The sequence below is a fragment of the Branchiostoma belcheri genome, unplaced genomic scaffold (genome assembly GCF_001625305.1).
Source record: "Branchiostoma belcheri isolate BF01 breed outbred unplaced genomic scaffold, Haploidv18h27 scaffold158, whole genome shotgun sequence".
NCBI lineage: Eukaryota > Metazoa > Chordata > Leptocardii > Amphioxiformes > Branchiostomatidae > Branchiostoma > Branchiostoma belcheri.
In genome coordinates, this window is record NW_017803024.1 from 422,766 (window position 1) to 442,580 (window position 19,815).

The following is a 19,815-nucleotide window of genomic DNA, read 5'->3' on the forward strand; positions in this document are numbered from 1 at the left end:
GTAGTGGACCGAGTTGACCGAGTTGACCAGGGTAGTGGATCGAGTTGACCGAGTTGACCAGGGTAGTGGATCGAGTTGACCAGGGTAGTGGACCGAGTTGACCAGGGTAGTGGACCGAGTTGACCGAGTTGACCAGGGTAGTGACCGAGTTGACCGAGTTGACCAGGGGTAGTGGACCGAGTTGACCAGGGTAGTGGACCGAGTTGATCGAGTTGACCAGGGTAGTGGATCAAGTTGACCAGGACGGTGGGCCGAGTTGACCAGATATTTGCGATGGTCTGACTTGGTAACAGTCCGAGTCCGAAATGAGTACCTACTAATGTGATATTGAATAGTTTTTACATATATAGTCAAAAGCATATATTAGTGTACTGCAGGGTTTCTTTGAATTACACATGTCCTTATAAACATTGTTAATGGTCGTTTTTAAATGCACTGATTTTTGTGCAAGGAAGACACGCCCTAAGGCAGAATGAAATTCATGACTAGTACCATTATTCTTGCTTAAAAAAGAGGGAAGATCAATCTCGCATGTAATGTCATATGTTTGTGTCGTTTGCAATTTTTTTAATAAAACTGTATTAACTTGGAATAGTGAATCCTGTTTGCAGTTGATTAGTTTTCATTTCTCGCTGGTACTCTTTCTTAAGTTATAATACACTGAGAACCATATTCCCCTGCCTAGCATCCTAAACAGCGACGTTATAACATATCGACGCCGTACAAATGCCGCCACCAACACAGGTGACAAATACATGACATGACAATACTCCTTTACACCTGAGCGAAGTGAGGAAAGTTGTGTTACGTGCCTTTCCCAAGGGCACAACATCGGTGACATGGTGGGATTCGAACCCGGGACCTCTTGGTTCCGAGCCGAAGACGCTTCCGCTACGCCACACGATCCTGATGGAAGTGGATAATTAGTATATCTCAACACTGGGGACAGTTTTCTGCTTATTCATTTCCATCTTGCTATTCATGATAATGTGAATATCGCCATCTTTATCATAATCATTTCGGTTACGCCGTCACAAAACACATCTGCTCGGAGATACATGTACCGCTGACCCGTGGTTGGCCCTAAGAGGCTCACACAAAATCCATCTCCCGTCCATTTAATCAGTCCGCCGTCCCAGGGCGAACACAGCGCTTGATTAAATCAATACCGAGTAGACAGGACATCTGCGGGAACTTTTCCGGAGCCAAAAGGGCGGGACGTGTGCCTGGTAAACGAAAGGAGGGCTGACATTATGATGTTGATTATTTTTCTATTGTCGCAAAAATGCCCCAACGTGTCTTTATAGTTGGTTGTCCCGGCCAAAATGTTAGTGGTCAGTGGCCATTTGGATACCGTTAATTTTGAGCCCTGTTTACCTTTTTATCACCACAGCCATTAGTTTATTGTATAGGACAGCCGCTTGCTTGTGCCGACAATTTATTAAGATATTTGTAGAAATCGATTTTAATGTGCTGGCGGTTTTTGCGGGCGTGGCGTCGGCGTCAGTCGACCAGTCTGTGGTGCTATTTTAGTGTACATATCAGGCACATTTTCTGTTGTAGCTGTCAAAATATAGTATTCAAGCAGAGAGGGTTAAGGTATGGTGTATTTTTGACTTGTTTTTAGACGTTTGTATCAAAATTTTTGTAGCGGTATCTGTTATTTTTCGCTATACTTCAGTGGCGTATTGCTATTGGACACTGCCCTGCCAATTTGACACTGTCTTGCAGCCACTAAAATATCACGATCTACTTGGTGATCAGCGACTAATTTTAACATGTTTTTAGCCGTTTTTAACCAATAGCTCAAGAACCTAAAAACCTGGTTCGGATTTTTTCGCTTCTTCGTGTAACATAGAGGTTGAATTTCTACCTCCATGGTGTAATATGGCTTTCTTTATTTTTACAGCCACCAAAGATCTGCTTGAAGACCGACAAATACAACAACATGTTATTCGACTGTATCGAGAAGAATCTCAAAACCTGGTTCGGATTTTTCGGCTGTTTCGTGTCCCGCCACGAGGTTTTCTTCCTGGTCGGACCGCTGTGTTTAAGCGGACTGCTCGGGGCAGGTCTCAGCCACGTCCGAACCGACTCCCACATCGATGCGCTGTTTTCTCCGTATAACGCACCGGCTAGAAAGGAGCGGGAGGCGCTGGGAGAACTGTTCCCCGTGCAGGTGTGTTTCTTTGCTTGTTTATCCAAGAAGGTTATGTTTTCCATAGCGTTTGTGTATGTGTGTTTGTGAGAGAGACAGTGTGTGTGTGTGTGTGTGTGTGTGTGAGAGAGAGAGAGAGAGTGTGTGTGTGTTTGTGTGCCTGTGTGTGCCTGTGTGTGTGTATGTGTGTGTGTGTGTGCGTATGTGCGTGTATGTATGTGTGTGTGTGTGTGTGTGTATGTCTCTCTCTCTCTCTCTCTCTGTGTGTGTGTGTGTGTGTAGTTTAGCACGATAACTTAAGAAGATTTTGATTGATTGTAACTCATTAATTAATCAATTCCAGGAACCGTGGGAGTACCGGAACCCGGTTCAGCACGGAGATGGAAACTACGTACGGGTCGTGCTGACTTCACCGGGAGAAGGCAACATCCTAACCGAGAGATATCTCCAATGGGTCCGGTGGGTGGACACCCTAGTCACGGACGAAATCGTCACTTTCGGAGGAGCGAATTTTTCTTACGCCGACGTATGCGCGTTCCAAGACGGCGAGTGCGTCGGCGAAGACTTCCGCCGCCTTCTCCATGTCTTAGACATCAGCCAAGGCTCCTTATCCTACCCAGTAACCTTGCTTGAAGACGGAAGGAGGTTATTTGTAGGTATGCATTTACCTAAATTTACTTTATGTACTTTTGAGTTGACTCTTTTGTACCAACTTTGTTATGTACCACTTTAACGTTGTAATAAGTTCTTTATTTGATGTCACCGGTATAACCTTTCATTTGACTTGGATTTATATTTACTTTCTTTTTATGTTTCAATCATGTGACTGTACTGGTGTCTTATAAGCCAATGTAGGTTGGGTGACAATGTCGCAAGACACAATAATAAAATTCATTCATACATTCATTCATTCATTCATTGTAGGAAACCTTCTTGGTAGGATCGTACCAGCCCCGATTCGGAATCTCCTAACCTCCGTGGCTTCAGCAGGCGCTGTGCAGCTGATCTACTACCTCAGAACAAACGACAGTCTACACGACCACGTCTCCAAACTCTGGGAAGACCAAGTGGAGAAGAAACTTCTTGGACTCAATCCTCCGGACTTGAGACTTGCGGTGTCGACGTCTCGGACTTTGGAGAGGGAATACTTGGAGAACAGTGCCGGGATTTCGCCAAGGTTTGCAGTTTTTAAAAATATATCCTTTAGGAGCTTTTGTGTTTACTACTGACTCTGTAATATATTAGTAATTTTATGTGTGGTTTTCAAATTGCATTTAAAATGTTTGCCAAACTGCAATTTTGCATATGCCATGGTTTTAGGTTTGGACTCGTTACTAAATGTGCACACGTATTTGTATTTCTGTATCACTCACTCAGCTCCGCATGCCCCCCCCCCCCCCGGGGGCGTAGCGCCTCTGCATACGGCCCTCCAGGTCTTCCGGTCTGTATTGTAGAACAAAATTTTAACAATCTGCAATATTGCAGAAGACTAAAAAAAAGTATTTTTTACCACTGTATGTTCCCAGGTTTGCCAGTACCGTGCTGTACGTACATGTAGTCCATATGGTAGCTAGTGTCTATAGGGAGCCGTCGGTAACTACGGAGGACCGCACCCAGGCTGTCGAAACCCCACGGAACACAATACAGTACCGACCCATAAATGTCGCAAAAGGCCAGCATGTGCCGGCTTGCCGTAAAAGTCACTAATAATAGTATGTACTACTGCAAATTCACAATACTGATCTTATTGTCGCAGGTTTGCAGGTACCGTGCTGCTGGCAGTTTTCTGTACGGGCGCCCTGTGTTTCACCGCCGACTGCGTGCGAAGCAAGCCGCTGCTCGGAGTGGGCGGAGTGGTCACCGCGTGTTTCTCCGGGCTCGCTTCGGCAGGCCTCATCAGTCTCTGCGGCGGGGCCTTCACTACCACACTGGTACCTCTACCCGTACTGTTACTGGGTAAGTGTTAGCAATTGGGAGTCGGGTTAGATTGTGGACTGAGCCAGCCCCTGTTAAAGAATCGTTGATTACGCATTGTCCTTAGCCTCTGTCAGGCTGCCATCAGGTCTCAGTCAGCCTCTGTGGCGGTGCCTTTACAACCACCCTGGTACCCCTACCCGTACTGTTGGGTAAGTGGGGAGAAATTTACTTACGAATTGTCAATATATAGCCTCTACCAGGCTCCCGGCTGGTTGCTGAAAAATACTATACAGTATAGTAGTACAAATTGACCAAATAAATTGAAAATCCATATTTAATAGGTTGCAAATTGAACTCCATACGCTATTCAGTCTATTTGGCCAACTTCTACTGCAACTATTGCCCACCACCCTGTCGGGAGCCAGGTTAGATTGTACGCTGAGCAAGCCCGCTGCTCGGGGTAGGCGGGGTCATCACAGCGTGTTTCTCCGGGCTCGCTTCTACTTATACTACGCTGAAACAAGCTGTCCCAAGTGGGGTCGTGTGGCGTAGCGGCAGAGTGCGCGACTCGGAGAGGTCCCGGGTTCGAGTCCTGAAATGCCACCGATCTTGTACCCTTGGGAAAGGCACTTTACACGACTTTCTTCACTTCGCTCAGGTGAAAATGAGTATTGTCCTGTCATGTATTTGTCCCCTGTGTTGGTGGCGGCATTAATTTAAGTTGAAAAAAACTTGAGTGTGCCGTCTCCACGTCTGGTGATTACATGTTGGAATAAAAAAAAAACTATCCCAATGTATGTCGACATTCATGGAACAAAAAATGCCCCAAATCCTGACAAAAGCCGGTTACTGGAAGGACCTGGGCTGATTAATTTTTAGGATACCACCCAGAAAATAAAGGACTCATCTTGGGGCTTGTTTCTGCAGTTTTAAATACCTAAAGTATGAAATGCTGACTCAAATGTGTCAATAATGTGAAGCAGTATGTGTCAATATCATACAAATTGCCTTATTCAGAATATGTCTAGTTTTGCTGCTCTGAAATCGCATTGGACGCCTTTAACAGAGACGAAAATGAAACAACACATGGCCGGTCAAACCGCATTAAGATAATAACTCCATACACGTAAATATGAAAAATAGTCCTCTGGGTTACACAAATCCGATTTTGTGATACTAGCACTGGACTTTTACGATGTATTCATGTCTTCACTTATTTGCATATCGATCACTAGTTCGCGCTTATAAACTGAAATCCTCATGCAGTTCTTTAGTGTCACTGACGAAAGGTAGTGGATGCTACCTGAAACGTCTGACCGTTTCCAAAATCATATCCAGTTGTTACTTGAGTAACTGTTTTTTGGCGTATCTTATTACCTGGATGTCTAACCTTCACCAACGAAACAACACATGGCCGGTCAAACCGCATTAAGATAATAACCCCATACACACGAGGGCCCTTTCGTGAAATGTAATTTGTGAGGCCACACGGTCATCCATCTTGCTGATGGAACAGCCGGCATCCAATCTGCCAGATGGCCGATTGAACCCCGGGCTACTCTCCAAGCAGAGGTTTGGGGTTTGCCTTATTACCTCCATGAAAAATGTGTTGTTTTTTTGTGACACTGGAGAGTTGTCAGAAAAGCAGGTTTATGAGTACGATCTATATATTGATTGCGACAATTCTCCAGTGTCACTGACGAAAGGTAGTGGATGCTACCTGAAACGTCTGACCGTTTCCAAAATCATATCCTGCTGATTGAGTAACTGTTTTATTACCTGGATGTCTAACCTTCGCCGACGTACAGTCGGCATAATCTCCAAGAAGATCCTAGGGTGGCAAAAGACAGTATCCAGTTGTCAGGGAGGGTCCAATACGCCACCCAAGGATCTGCAGAAAGTCGCAGGCATCAATGCATCATAAACCTAATCATGGGTGGCGTATTGAACCCTCTCTGGTGATTAGACACTGTATTTTGCTAGCCTCCACATGCCAAAAACTGGGAGGTTGGGGGATTTTCAGGGTCTTTAGGAGCTTTTATGTGCTATTTCTGATTGCATATAGACAACAAGCTTTCACTACGCTATTACTGATCCATCTCATCTCGTTCCCAGGGTCCTCGTTCCACGACACGTACTCTATGCTGTCGTCATGGCGACAGACGAACGAGCGCGATGACGTCAGGACCCGGATGTCGGAGACCTACCGGCGCGCCGTGGTTCCCATGGTCTTCACTTACGTCATCCAGGTGGGGTCTTTTTTTATTGAGTAAAACAATAAAAGATTTCAGGATACAGTGATTGTTGTATCCAAAACCGTGCTTTTATATAGCAAGTAACAATTCAGCAATTATTTTACACTATGGGTGCGGAAATTACAAATACCGTGGTTTCCATAGTTTTCACTAACGTCATATAGGTGGGGTCTTTCTCTGTAACTCCTTTGTCGGTACTTTCCGTCTTATGTTTACCATTGTTTTTGCTCAGTTTCTTCTTCTCCAAACAAATTACTAGTAAGTGAATGATCCGGACCAGACGTCGTTTACTATTGTTTTTGCTCAGTTTCTTCCTCTTCTACAAACAAAGTCAATGACCTGGACCAGACGTCTGTCACCGTGGCAACTTGTGCTGTAGCTGATACCATGTGGCGTTAGATTACATTTTGGGTTACATTTTAAGGAGCACCCTCACCCCACTGGCCTCATCTGTCAAAACCCTGGGCGGGAGACCCTATATGGGGCTTGGCCCAGTATTGAATAGATGGAGATACCAACATTGATGAACTTTTACGATAGTACATGGTAAATCATCAAATGTTTGAACTGAACTGAGATGTAGATGAAGTTAATGTATTTCCTGTTTGTTCCCAGGTGGTGTTTTTCGGTGTTGGCGCCATCACGCCCGTCCCCGTCATCCGGACCTACTGTCTGTACGGCTTCGTCCTATTCCTCTTCAACTTCTTATATTTCATTACGATGTTCGGCGTCTTCTTATCTCTCACGGGAAGACGCGAGGCAAGACGTCTCCACTGCATCTTGTTGCAGTCTGAGGAGGCAGAAAGGACGGGGCTAGCCAATCTGCTCTGCGGAGGTGGGCTGCAGAACTCCGCGGATACCAAAGCTGTGGTAACTCGCGCAGGGGCTGCGGATGATCAGGAATCTCCTTTGCATCCGTTCATGAAGTTTATCAAAGAAAGTTACGCACCCTTCATCACACAGATCTACCTAAAACCGTTCATTATTCTACTCTATTGCGCGTATCTGTCGGTTAGTTTGGTTGGATGTTTGCAAGTTAGGGAAGGAATTCTTCCTAAAACTCTTATCAACTATGAGTCGCAGTCAAGCCAGTTCTTTCGTGTAGAGGAGGACTACTTCACAGAGTTCGGGCCACGGATTGCGGTGATTTTTCGCGGAGAGTTACGCTACTGGGACCCTGCGGTACAGGAAGGCCTTGAAAACCTCACCAGGACTTTTGAGGCTATCCCTTACGTTTCAGCACCCGATACAGACGCCTGGTACCGAGACTACCGCGCCTACCTGCACACGTTCGTCGGCCGAAAGCGCGTCGACCGACAGAAGTACATGAAAAGGCTTCAACGCCACTTTCTCAACACCACGGCTTTTTACAGATACAGGAACGACATCGTCTTCAAAAACAACCGAAAAGGCATCATTGGAAGCAGGATTTTCCTCCAAACCAAGAAAACGGCAAACTACGAGGAGTTAATCGAAGTTATGAACTCGGCAAGAAAAGTTGCCAGAGAAAGCGACCTAAACGTGACTGTCTACAACCCTGCTTTCATGTTCCTAGACCAGTTTGCGCCAGTTTTACCCGAAGCGTTGGAAAATCTTGGAATCGCCGGTTTCTGTTTCTTAGTTTTCGCGTTGTTCACAGTGACTAATTTTCGTAGTAGCATGTGGGTGGCGTTCTTAACCATGTCTGTTATGACAGGCCTCATAGGCTTCCTGACGGTCCTGGGTACTAACCTCGACGCAGCCACGTTAGGCTATTCAGTCTTCGCTGCAGGATTCTGCATCCAGGCTACTTCCCCGATCGTGTTTGCGTTCGTGCGCGCGCAAGGCCCGACTAGGACTAGTTGTATGCAGTCAACGCTTGTGTATTACAGTATGCCGGTTGTGCAAACGTGTTTTACACTAATGTTTGTAGTTCTACCGTTTACTACAGCACCGTCCTATATATTCTACAGCCTGTTCCAAGCGGTTTTTACGCTGTGCGCACTAGTGGTGCTTCATGCTGTGGTTGTTATGCCCGTTATCATGACCGTCGTGGGGCCAAATAAGGAAGAGGAGCTGTCTGACTCAGCTGCAAGCACGCCAAATAAGGAGACGTCGTCTGGACCGTACCAAGTATCGGCCGTTTGAGGGGTGTCTGTCGCCAGCACTAATCTCCAAGCAGACGTTGGAGGGGAAGATCGTTAGCTTTCAAAATATGCCCCGTTTTTTTCTGTCGTTGGAAGGGGTAGGGACAAAAAAGGGACATATATTGAAAGTGCCCCCCACCTCTGCTTGGAGAGTAGCTAGCACCTCAAATAACAGATGTACCAAGGACTTTACTAAGTGTGGGCAGTCTGAGGGGTGTCAGCATACCGAAAAAAGTCGTAAGGGCGAAAACAAGTCTCGATTGTATAAGGGGTGTATTCGAAAAACAAAACAAAACACGAAGACCATACCAAATATCAGCTACACCCCAACTACCAATTTTTTGTACAAGCAGAAAAAAACTATAGGAAAAGTAACAATTTCAAGTAAAGTCTACTTGTGGTGCCCATTGAAAATTTTGATGTGGATAACTCAAAATGTACCCACTGAATTATTGTCACTCACTTTTGGGATCGTCAAAATAAGTAACTAGCTTTCTAAGAAAATGAATCAATTATTATATATATTACAATAAGTTTTGAAATTGCTACACTTCCCTATGGAAGAAAATAATAATTGTAATAAGAAATCATTTACCTTTATAAAAATGGTATAATGTATTGAGGTTCAAAAATGATACTGACCCAAACTCTTAAGCTAAATTTGTAACATATATGATCCCTCTATCTATGAATTAAAGGAAACCATTCAAAGCAATAATAGAAAATGAAATAACCCTGTCCCATTCCAACTCTTTATGACTTCTGTAATAAAAAATGTACTAAACAATATGTTGACTGTCTGCATAGTGTATTTATTCACAACTTAATTCTCTTTCCTAAGCTAAAAATATTTTTTCCCTTAAACTGTCAATCAAAACTGAAAAGTTTTTAATATATAGACTACCAGAATGACTAGATATCACAGTTTTCCCGGTTTATTGAAAGAGGGAGGCCTCTAAATTTGAAAAACGGCTTTCCAAACTTTAATGCAACCTGGATGTTATGTTTGTCTTTATACAAGTAAACCCCGTCACAGAACGGGAACAGCAAGTTAACAAACACTTTTCACTTGAATGATGGAAAGACACAGAAAATATGTTCATATATAAACACAGTCTACACTTAACAACACAATACATGTAGATTTTGTTGGTGAATGCACAGTGAAGTTTTACATGTGGTTTGACAGTGCAATTCGCAAGAGTCCCCCTGTATCTAGTCATCAGTGCCTTGAATTTTGTTCGTACCTACATATAGAAAATGAGTAACATCTTCTAAAGAATTCTCAGTGTCTTTCCAAAAATAAGCAACAAACTGGTCTCAACAAACAGTAAATAAGAAACTTTGAAAAACGTTGAACTTTATTCCAACGAAAAAATTTACAGAGAGATCAACCTTACTCTGGCGAGATCACATTGTGAAGTGATTGGTCATTAATTATCCTGATGAAGGCGACAGTGGTCGCTGAAGATTTGATCTCTCTGTAAACTCTGTGTTGGAATAAAGTTCAACGTTTTACTATTACAACTAACACAGATGAACTTTTATGAAAATAAGAAACTTCAAAATGTCTCCGAGAAGCCTTATCTTTTGGGCATTTTCTGTGGAGGCGGCATTAAGTGTTCTCCCTGTGCCGGTCTCTTCTGGCCATGGGGACTGTTCAGCGATGATTGGGGAGGGTGGGAGGACCCTGGGGGAGGGTGCACCGAGCCGTGGGGAGGAGGGTGCTGTTGGAACCTCGATTTCGTGATGAACTCGAAGAGAATCTCCTTGGTTACCGGGTTCTGGATGCTCTCGAACACAGCTGGGAAGGAAACAAAACACATCTCCTTGGTTACTGGTTCTGTAAACAGATCTCTATATACCATTTGTAGAGAAGGTGGTGCAAGTAAGAGAAATGCAGTCCAGGACATGTCTGGACAGGCACCCCGATGTTGTGCCCTTGGAAAAGGCACTTAACATGACTTTCCTCACTCCACCCAGGTGTGAATGGGTACCTACATGTAACTTCGGTTGCGGAAAGTCGTATTGAGATCACCTGGTGGCACCGAATGGCAACCGCACAGACCCTTGACAGTTCCACAAAAGTGTATGCGGAGCAAATATGTATCATCATTCTGCATTATGTGATTTTAAACCCTGCATCAATTCAGCACTATAAAAAGGCTGCGATTGCACACTCAGGTAATGTTTGACCAATAAACTATTTATAGAGGGGCCATCTCTGTAAAAACAGACCGATTTTCAACAAAACAGCCCTTAAAGTACTCCCTACAGGAGTTTTAGAAAGAAAGTCTTACCAACAGCAGTTGTGTAGGAGTTGTGTAAGAGTTGTGTGGAAGTTGTGTAGGAGTTGGGAAGCTCTTTTAATACCTACCAACAGCAGTTGTGTAGGATTTGTGTAGAAGTTGTGTAGGAGTTGTGTCGGAGTTGGGAAACTCTTGTAATACCTACCAACAGCGGTTGTGTAGGAGTTGGGGAAGCTTTTGTCCGTCCTCTCCCGTAGGAACACCCACTGTTTCGTCACCCCGTCAAACTTACACTCAATGATCTTACTGTCATACTTCTTCAGGTCTTTGGTCACCTGCAACAGGAGAGAAGGTGGATGTTTTACTTTGCTTCATTTTGTACATCTGTGTATGCTTATTCAATATGTATTAATTGCTCTTCTTCAATGTCTTTATTTATTTCTATGTTTACCAAAAGAAAACATATTGTTTTTGTGCAGGTTCTTTTTCTTCTTCTTCTTCCGTTCCAAACAAGTAAGGTCAATGACTAGACCCAGACGTCTGTCACCATGGTAACTGGTGCCATGCAGAATTGAGTTCAAGAGGGGCTGCATCGTCACCATATATATGTCACTGGTCAGTTCAAATTGGGAAAAACAGAAGCAATTGGGAAACCTCAGAAATATCAAATTTCTGCCTATAAGTGTGGTATCATCTGAAAGCTCTTTTCATCACGAAAGTAGTCATGTGAAAATTATTAGCTAGTGATGTTCATAGGCTTAGATATGACTGATTGAAAATGCATTAGACCACTGGTCTGAGGGAAAACCATGTATGGGCTATAATTTAGGCCAGGTGGGCTGTATAAACAACAAGGTGTTGATTGGCCCAGGCCATTGTGGTCTTGGCCCTGGCCAGACTGGACTTCACACCTCTAATCACCTGGCCCATTGAACCCAGCGCAGGCCAGTGGTCTGACCATGGTCTGACAAGCAAGGTGTGATAACTCATTATGCGAGTGCTTTGTTCAGTGTGGACAGGCCAATTATAACTCATTTGCATTGGAGTGGGCTACTGCTAGGCCACTGTGTTCTGTGCATAACCAAGTGTGGTCTGTGTGTTGTTCACATGGTCCAGCCAATAGACCACTGGCCTGGGCAACTTTCAAAACGGAATATCTTCATAATGTTACACGTTATGACCAAATTAAAGACATCATGATGCAGGGGAAATCATGCTCTTTGCAATGACATGTAAAAGTGTACTTTATCTTCAGTAGAAAAAAAGTTAGAAAATTGGATGACCAAGATGGCCGCCTTGAAATCGGGAAACTGAACTTCCCAATTTAAACTGACCAGTGTTATGAGACTCGGTGTGTTTGAGTGAGAATAAACAAAGTAATTTGTTGGGATAGACCAGGTGAAGGTAAACGTTATGCCTTTCCTTTGAAAATGTTACCTTTCTAGTCAATTGTAACATGATTGTATTTGAAAACTCCAACTCACCTTCATTTGAGCGATCGGTTGATCAAAACCTCCAACATATAAAAACCCCTTCGTCTCCACCAGCATTCTGCAATAGTAAAAAAAATCAGTTTGAATGAAGACATTCAATCATAGCAAAGTTCTGTGTGTGTTTGACGTAGTAAGCTTTTCTTTGGAAATCACATAATATTGCCTCCCCAATATACATGTAACAACAGTACTACAAACTGGAACTCAGACTTACCCATCCATGCCTTCCTTCCTTCCTTACCTAGCCTGGTTTGGGGTCTGTGTGTTTGTGTGTGTGTGTGTGTGTGTGTGTGACGTAGTAGGTTTTTATTTGGAAATCACATAATACTGCCTCCCCAATATAACTACAGCACTACAACACACTATAATCACAAACAACTCACCCCTCCCCGCCTTCCTTCCTGATCTGCAGCTTAAAGTCGATGGTGTTCAGCGTCGGAGGTTTCCATTTTAGGATGTCGTCACACCTACCGCCCACGTATTTCTACACAGATAGAACAGGAAAGACACGGTTAGATAGACAGTATGTGCAATAGGGTTGGGTCAGGTCAAGTCCAGATCCAGGTCTCTTCCTAAACCTGATTATAGTTGATACAGTAAGTACAATGTATATACTACATGTATATCATATTTTGTAGAGTGAGGCACCAGATAGAAACGGATGAGTGAGGCACCAGATTTAATAAGATGTCATAGAAACGAAGGGAAGCAAGGGGCCAGTACCTGGCCTGTGCATATAGGCAGGTAGGCAGGCATAGAAATGTCCATATTTGTATAAATAAATGTCTGTACTTGTATATTGTATTTTGCAATGTTCCTACAGTTGCTAAAAATACACACACATGAAGTGAAATAAAATACTCCAGAAGATGGCATGTGAATGTGAAGATAAGCGTCTTAAGAAGAAGAAAGTCCAACTCACATCCTTGGGCCCCGCCGGCTGGAAAATGAGCCCGTCCACCTCATGACTCACTTGGGACGAGAAGCTACCATCCAGGAGCTGCAGGGGGGGGGGCAGGTCATCAATATTCTGCTACACCATGCAACATTGTAGCTAGGTAAAAGTGCAACCTTGTTGCTCCATGGTTTGACAGTTTAGTACTAGATTAATTGTAAAAAAAATAGCATGCCTCAATAGTGTCCAAACTTACATTTTCAGTGAAATACAACCCAAACAACTTTTTTCACATTCCAACATGTACAAGAGAGTTCACTCATCAGTCCTACATGTACATGTACAAGACACCATTAAATTGGGTTTTTCTCTTGAGCACATTGTCTTGTCTATAGAATGAAATCCTTGATGAGAATGTAAAGCTTTTAAAGGCAATGTCATGAACCTGACTTTTGACATGTCCTTTTTCGCATAATGACCTCTAACCTATGGCCTGACCTTTGGTGACATGGTGATGTCCCAGAAGGGTTTGTGTCGCACGCTGAAGGGTTCCCGTGACTTGTCCAGCGCGCCGGCCTGAGCCTTACTGTCCCGAGTCTCCTCAATCTCCTTCCGGATGCACAGGAGCCGCCGCGAGAAATCACACTCCCCTACTGGCTGGCCCTGGGGAAGGCAGAGAATACAAGATTTTTAAGACTCCAAATGTCCGGAAGTAATCTCCGCATTAGTTATCAAGTAGTAGAGTTTCACTTGTCAATGAAAAATGGCCTGTCAATGTCTAAATCTAAATTTTATTATGCAGCCAGTTTCACAGGCACATGATGTGACTCTGATGTACGTCTTCTGTAAATCCTGCTAAACATGTTGTTTTTTAGACACACCAGTTTTATACAGTACCACAAGCTACGTAAAATTAGAAAGTAAGGTTTGATCCACTCACACCAAGAAGGTGCAGTGAACAAGAAGTACAATCATGTACTAGTATTTACCTCAAATTTGATGATGTCGTAGGCCAGGTATCTGGGTCGGTCCTTTCCTGCCACTTTGTCTATTATCATCTCCTGCAAAACCATGATAGGAAAAATTGTTATTCCTTTCAGTTCTGACACCTTCCTCAGAGCTTCTGACTGGAGTACTGCTATACCTAGCCAATTTAGGTGGGACTACTACTACTAGTCAGAAGCTCTGAGGTAGGTGTCTGATAGACATTGAAATGTAAGCAAGGTAGGAAGAATTCCTGGTTGTGTATAAATAAGAAAAATCACAATATCCTATGGTCAACCAACCTGATGAAATTATTTTCGGAACATGCACTACTATACTAAAGAGACTCTTTTTACACAACCAAGTCTTTTATTCAGCCAACTTGGTAGTGTTAACAGAGTCTCTTTACTCAATGACTTACCAACCGGATGAAATTATTTTTATTTTCAAAACATGCACTACTACATGTATAACAGTAAACCTGCCACAAGTACTTACCCCGTCCAGTAGAGTGTTAGCGATGTGGTTGTCTGGCTCCTTTCTCCGTGGGAAGGTCAGCTGTGGTGCGTGGAACACTGTGTTGTCTCTGTCTACCAGATATACCTGCTGGGGGCCATCTATTAACAGCATCAACCTGCAAGGGGGGTAGAGAAACGGGGGGTCAGAAACAGGGGGGGGGGGTCAGTCTACAGGGGGATGTTACAGGGAAGGTGTACTTGAAAACCCAGATTTTTCATGGTTTTGGTCAACGTTGCATCAGAATTTTGCATGTTGCAAACAATATATATTCTTTTCCTGACATAACATTTGGAAACTACAGACGGAGTGTTAACCTTACATATAATTATATATGTGAGTACAACCTTATATGAGACGTTCTTCTGTCAGTAAGTGCTATGCACAATACATTACAGGTTTCATGCAGGTGCAGTACGCTCTGCCGACATCACTAGTTTTATCTTTCCTAAACTTCATCTGTACATAGTTTTTTTGGCTTGGTACAAATTTTTTATGTATTATAGTGTATATGAGGGATTGTATATATCGCCTGTCCTGCTTATTGTAACTTTTTTTTCTGTACGCAAACTCTTCCAACTCAGGGATTCTCATCCCTGCTGCAACGTTTGCTTTTTGGTGTTGAAATAAATGAATAACTAAAAGACATGCTTACGTGCAGGTGACCTTACCTGACCCCATCAGCCTTCCAGCTGACCTTATACGGCTTCTGTGCCAGAAAACTGAGGTTCCTCCTGTCCATGGACACAGGCTGGGCACCCGGGAATCCTTGTCTAGAAGAAGAACATAGTATTACGTAGAACACACAATATGTATGTCATTGACATTGTATAGGACAAAGTTAACATAGAACACACATGTAACTACAGAACAAACATGTAACAAACATGCAATGTATTAACTAAAGTATACACATTTAAGTACAGAACACACATACATGTAGAACACATATTATGTAACTTACAAAACATACACATGACTACATAAATGTTACAAAGGGTTGGATTATTGTTTCTCATCCAAAACTGGAGCTTAGAACACAACAAATTATATGTAGCATTGGAATAGCACAGAAGTAGCACACATTAGCACAAATATAGCACACATGTAGCAAAGGTATAGCACACATTTAGCATGCATGTAGCACAGATGTAGCGAAGAAGTAGCACATATGTAGCACAGAAGTAGCACAGCTGTAGCACACATGTACAACAGAAGTATCGTCTCACCCTCTCCATCCGCACATGTGCTGGACTTTCTGCTGCACGTTTCTGAGTCTCGGTTGGTCCATCACCGTGTCAACTCCTGGAACCAGCCCGTCCATAAAGGGCTACGGAAACACACAATAAACACCAAATATTACCTTGTTCATACAATATCAACCTAGGACCAAAGCAACTAAGGAAACAGACAAACTTACTAACATTCAGAAATAATTATCATTAACAGTAATGGAACACCAACAATTAAACTTTATACTGACACTAATTATAACCTGAGGGTCCAAACAAGACTGATACAAATAAATGAACATACAAATAGATTAACAAAAACAAATACAAAGCTAGATAAGATGTCTTTCACATGTGGGGTCGTGTGGCGTAGTGGTTAAAACCTTACAGTCTGGTCTCAGGTTTGACATCTTGAAGAGGTGATAGTCACCTGTTAAATTATGTCAACCCTTCTGCAAATGTGGTAAATCTTCATAAAATAAACTAAAAAAACTAAACCTTATAGGTCGTGCCCCCTGCCCTCCGACCTCCTCCTTTCATCCCATTGGCCGGCTGCTGGGCGGGGTTGCCGTCATCGTCCAGGTCATCTGACTCCGTGCACCAATCAGGGAGTGGCGGGGCCGGGGGCGTGTCATCGGGGTCGCCATAGCGACGGAACAACTCCTCCAGGTAGTGACCTTTGTACATCCCAGGGGGCCGAGCGACTGTGAACGCCTGGACTGCAGCTTCAACACTGTGGTAGATTATGACAAAAAGTTCTAAGTTTAAAGCTTTCTAGTGATGATGCCCCAACTGTGCTTGGCCAGCAACGAGTTTCAGTCTACGATAGTTCTGGGGAAATACGAGTTTTTGAACACCTCAATTCTTGGTTGATAACTCTGATATTTGAAGGCATGACTGTTTCTTGTTCTTTTCTGGGCTGGTATCAGATACTTAGTAGTGAATTGTCATCAGAAGTGCAAAGAAATAGACCAGTTTACCTTTCACTGATCGCATGAACTGCTTACTGCTTAGAATGGCGTTCTATTCGAAATGTCCCCCCTGTGACGTAAGCAGTTCTTGCAATCCCTAAAAGGTAAACAGGTCTATAATTGGATATTGTATAAAAAAATTGTATCAGGGCTTGAAATACTGGATGCAATTTAGTGCACCCAAATTTGAATCCCTGTGTATAGAACAGCTTACTCACCTCCAAGAGTGTTTCTCGACCAGGTAGGCCACGATGAGGAAACCTGTCCTGTTAAACCCATGGGTACAGTGGACACCTGTGGGCAGGGGGAGGAGAACACTTTATATATATTACTAGAGAATGCAGGGTTCCTGGATATCTCATATATGTAGATATAAATTATCCCTACAGAATAATTCCTGTAGACATGAATACAGATAATAACAAGAGATACCTACCATCCAAAATTTCATGACCCTAGCTTGTGAGATGATGAGATATCAAAACCGGAAGTTCCGCTGCAGTATCATAACAAGCCACCAGGGGGCCAAAAAGGTCTCATAAAAACCTACCCACCTACTAAGTTTTATGACAATCCAATTCTTGCCTTCTTGAGTTATCGTGCTTACAGACACACACACACAAACACCACCAAAAACATAACCTTCTTGGCGAAGGTAATTATAAGCGAGTCTTCACCTATAAGATCAGTAGGGTTCCGGGCTATCCAGTTTGCACAGAGATTCACAAACGCTGACGTCTGTTCTTCATTCGGGGTTTCTCCATGGCTGGGGAGTGGAGAAGGGGACAAAGAATACAACCCTTTATGGAAAAGGAACATGATGACATGAAAAAGAGCAGCCAGAGCTAAAAAAAAGGAATAGGAAAGTGTGATGAACAGATTTATCATCCTTATCAACCCAGATTATAGTCATTATTGTATGTCAACTAGCAAAAGCATGTTACTATAGCTTTTACTCACTGGTGTATACGGAATAAATGCACATTTCAGTTGAACTAAAGATGCAAATTTAAAGTATGTAACTTTTAAACTGTTACATATACAGTGCTCTCCAACTATTTGCATCACTGACATTGGCATAAACCTAGGAGTGAATGGCAACTGGTTTGGGTTTTCAGAATTTTATGCACATCCTAGGTTTATGCCAATGCCAGTGATAAAAATAGTTGGAGAGCACTGTACCTGGTCAGTTGTTTTCAAAAAGAAACAAACAAACACATACTCACCCCCTACACTGTAGTTTAACGTGTTTGACTCCATTTTTCTCCACTTCCTTCTCTTTGTTGTAGAATCTGTTTGTGTTGGTCAGATCAATAACCAGGCCCATCTTCATCTGTGGGTTAACATATTATCAACAAATAAGTAATATCTACCTAGTATCTATATATTAACTAATAAGTATATATGTGTTAACTTATCAACCAGCACAGATCCTTCTTCTGCCATAGCACTAATCTATGTAAAGAAGTATAAATGCAAATAAAAACATAAAAATGCAAATATTTGAAAGACATGTGCAGTCCCTCTCTCATATATTCATTGCCAATGTCACACTTTGTTGTGACAGACATCCAGAACCGAACCGTTGGTCAAACTTGCATTCGTATATATGGCATAGGTACAAGTCCAGACCTGGACCTAGACCCACATGTACCTGGACCTAATTAAGACTTGTCTCAGTACACAGCTCAGGTGATGTGGATGTTTAGAAGGGACTTGAGAGAAAGAGAAGACATCTCACCCCGGTTCCGTTGACATAAGAAAATAACATTGGCCACTGGAACCTGTTCTCTTCTGGAACCTGGTCATCATAACGTGGGCCCAGCGGGGTCTTAAACGGCAGGAACTTCTCTGTAGAAATAAAAATGTATGCTACAAAGTCAGGCTACCAGCTCAGAATAGAACAAGAAATAGCCATGCCTTCAAGTACCAGAATTATCAACCAAGGATTGAGGTGTTCAAGAATTGTTTTCTAGAACTACCGCAGAGTGGAGCTAGCTGTCACCAAGTACAGTAGGGGCATTGTCATTAGATAGCTTTAAACAATCTTTACGAGAGTACTGTTAGATGCTCAAGGGTTAGGTGTAACAAGTTGTTAGGTGTAATGTAGCCAGCTGCCGCCGGGCCGCATGCCTACTAATCTGTGTTACACTGAAGGGCGGTTATACGTATACGGGCTATCAATGTATAGGGCAGTGCCAATCTCTTGTACATCCCAAATGCTGCTACACTTGTCTGTCCCACACATACCTGCGACAAGTTGTCCCTTCCGTGGACAGTTCAGCCACCGCGGTGGGACCGCCATCTTGTCGTACACAGCCTTCTGTGCACCCCTCACTGACAACTTTTCTATCGGTCGAAGAACTAAGTAAAACAAACAAACAAAACCAGTTCCTTCAGCTTCTTTTATTTAAATTGCTACAACAATACATGGTGGAAAGTGAACAAGACATACATGTACATGTACTAGTAAGTGATCCCAAACCAGTTATAATGTTACAGTGAACAAGGTTTAAGAACTTAAGAGTGATATACAATCACATTATCTTATGAAATGTGTGTAAAACATGTCCAGTTATTTATTCTGCCCCCCTCCCTCTTTGTCTCACAGATAAATACAAAAGATTACAAAATGTTATACAACTTATACGTGATCAAAAACTGTCACAGAAAACCTCAACAGAAAGAAGCACGTACGTTTAAAAATCTGTTCTGAGTAAAAATTACGTGAAAACTACTGTTTTTCATTCACACGACTGCATTTTGAAAATAACATGTTATTTTTGTGTCAAGCTTGTTTTTCCAACATACCATATGCAAAAACATAATAAAATCTCACGATTCCTTCGATTTATACGCTATTTCTTACCTTGATGAGTTGTATAAGAGCTTATGTACCTGCTTAGCACCCGTTTAAAAGCTGTTTGACCTTGATTTTGACGTTATTTCTCGTTTTTACGTCGTTCTGAGTAAAATTTCCAACCGACCCGCCGCCATGACAGTTTAGGCGAACTTTGAC

The 19,815-nt window shown here is 42.8% G+C and overlaps 2 protein-coding genes across 3 annotated transcripts; one reads left to right on the forward strand and one right to left on the reverse strand.

Moving 5' to 3' along the window:
- The first annotated feature begins 1,948 nt into the window (after positions 1-1,948).
- LOC109465798 (patched domain-containing protein 1-like) lies at positions 1,949-8,457 on the forward strand. The gene is made up of 7 exons (XM_019763240.1): positions 1,949-2,179; positions 2,502-2,608; positions 2,681-2,814; positions 3,083-3,335; positions 3,915-4,114; positions 6,191-6,324; positions 7,438-8,457. The coding sequence occupies exons 1-7, from the start codon at positions 1,949-1,951 to the stop codon at positions 8,455-8,457; spliced, it is 2,079 nt and encodes a 692-aa protein (XP_019618799.1).
- Positions 8,458-9,195: 738 nt separating this feature from the next.
- Positions 9,196-19,806, reverse strand: LOC109465799 (mRNA-capping enzyme-like). 2 transcript variants are annotated; one of them, XM_019763241.1, is made up of 17 exons: positions 19,666-19,806; positions 19,047-19,160; positions 18,538-18,647; positions 18,023-18,129; positions 17,474-17,562; positions 17,015-17,090; positions 16,324-16,558; positions 15,823-15,923; positions 15,265-15,366; positions 14,576-14,711; positions 14,083-14,154; positions 13,592-13,756; positions 13,121-13,198; positions 12,582-12,682; positions 12,190-12,256; positions 10,911-11,040; positions 9,196-10,260 (listed from the first exon to the last, which is right to left on the reverse strand). In XM_019763241.1, exons 2-17 carry the CDS (start codon positions 19,099-19,101, stop codon positions 10,040-10,042), a joined length of 1,845 nt encoding a protein of 614 aa, XP_019618800.1. In that variant the 5' UTR covers positions 19,102-19,160; positions 19,666-19,806; the 3' UTR covers positions 9,196-10,039. The 2 variants fall into 2 exon arrangements, with proteins under 2 accessions (XP_019618800.1, XP_019618801.1); XM_019763242.1 differs by having other exon boundaries at positions 19,695-19,805.
- Positions 19,807-19,815: the final 9 nt, after the last annotated feature.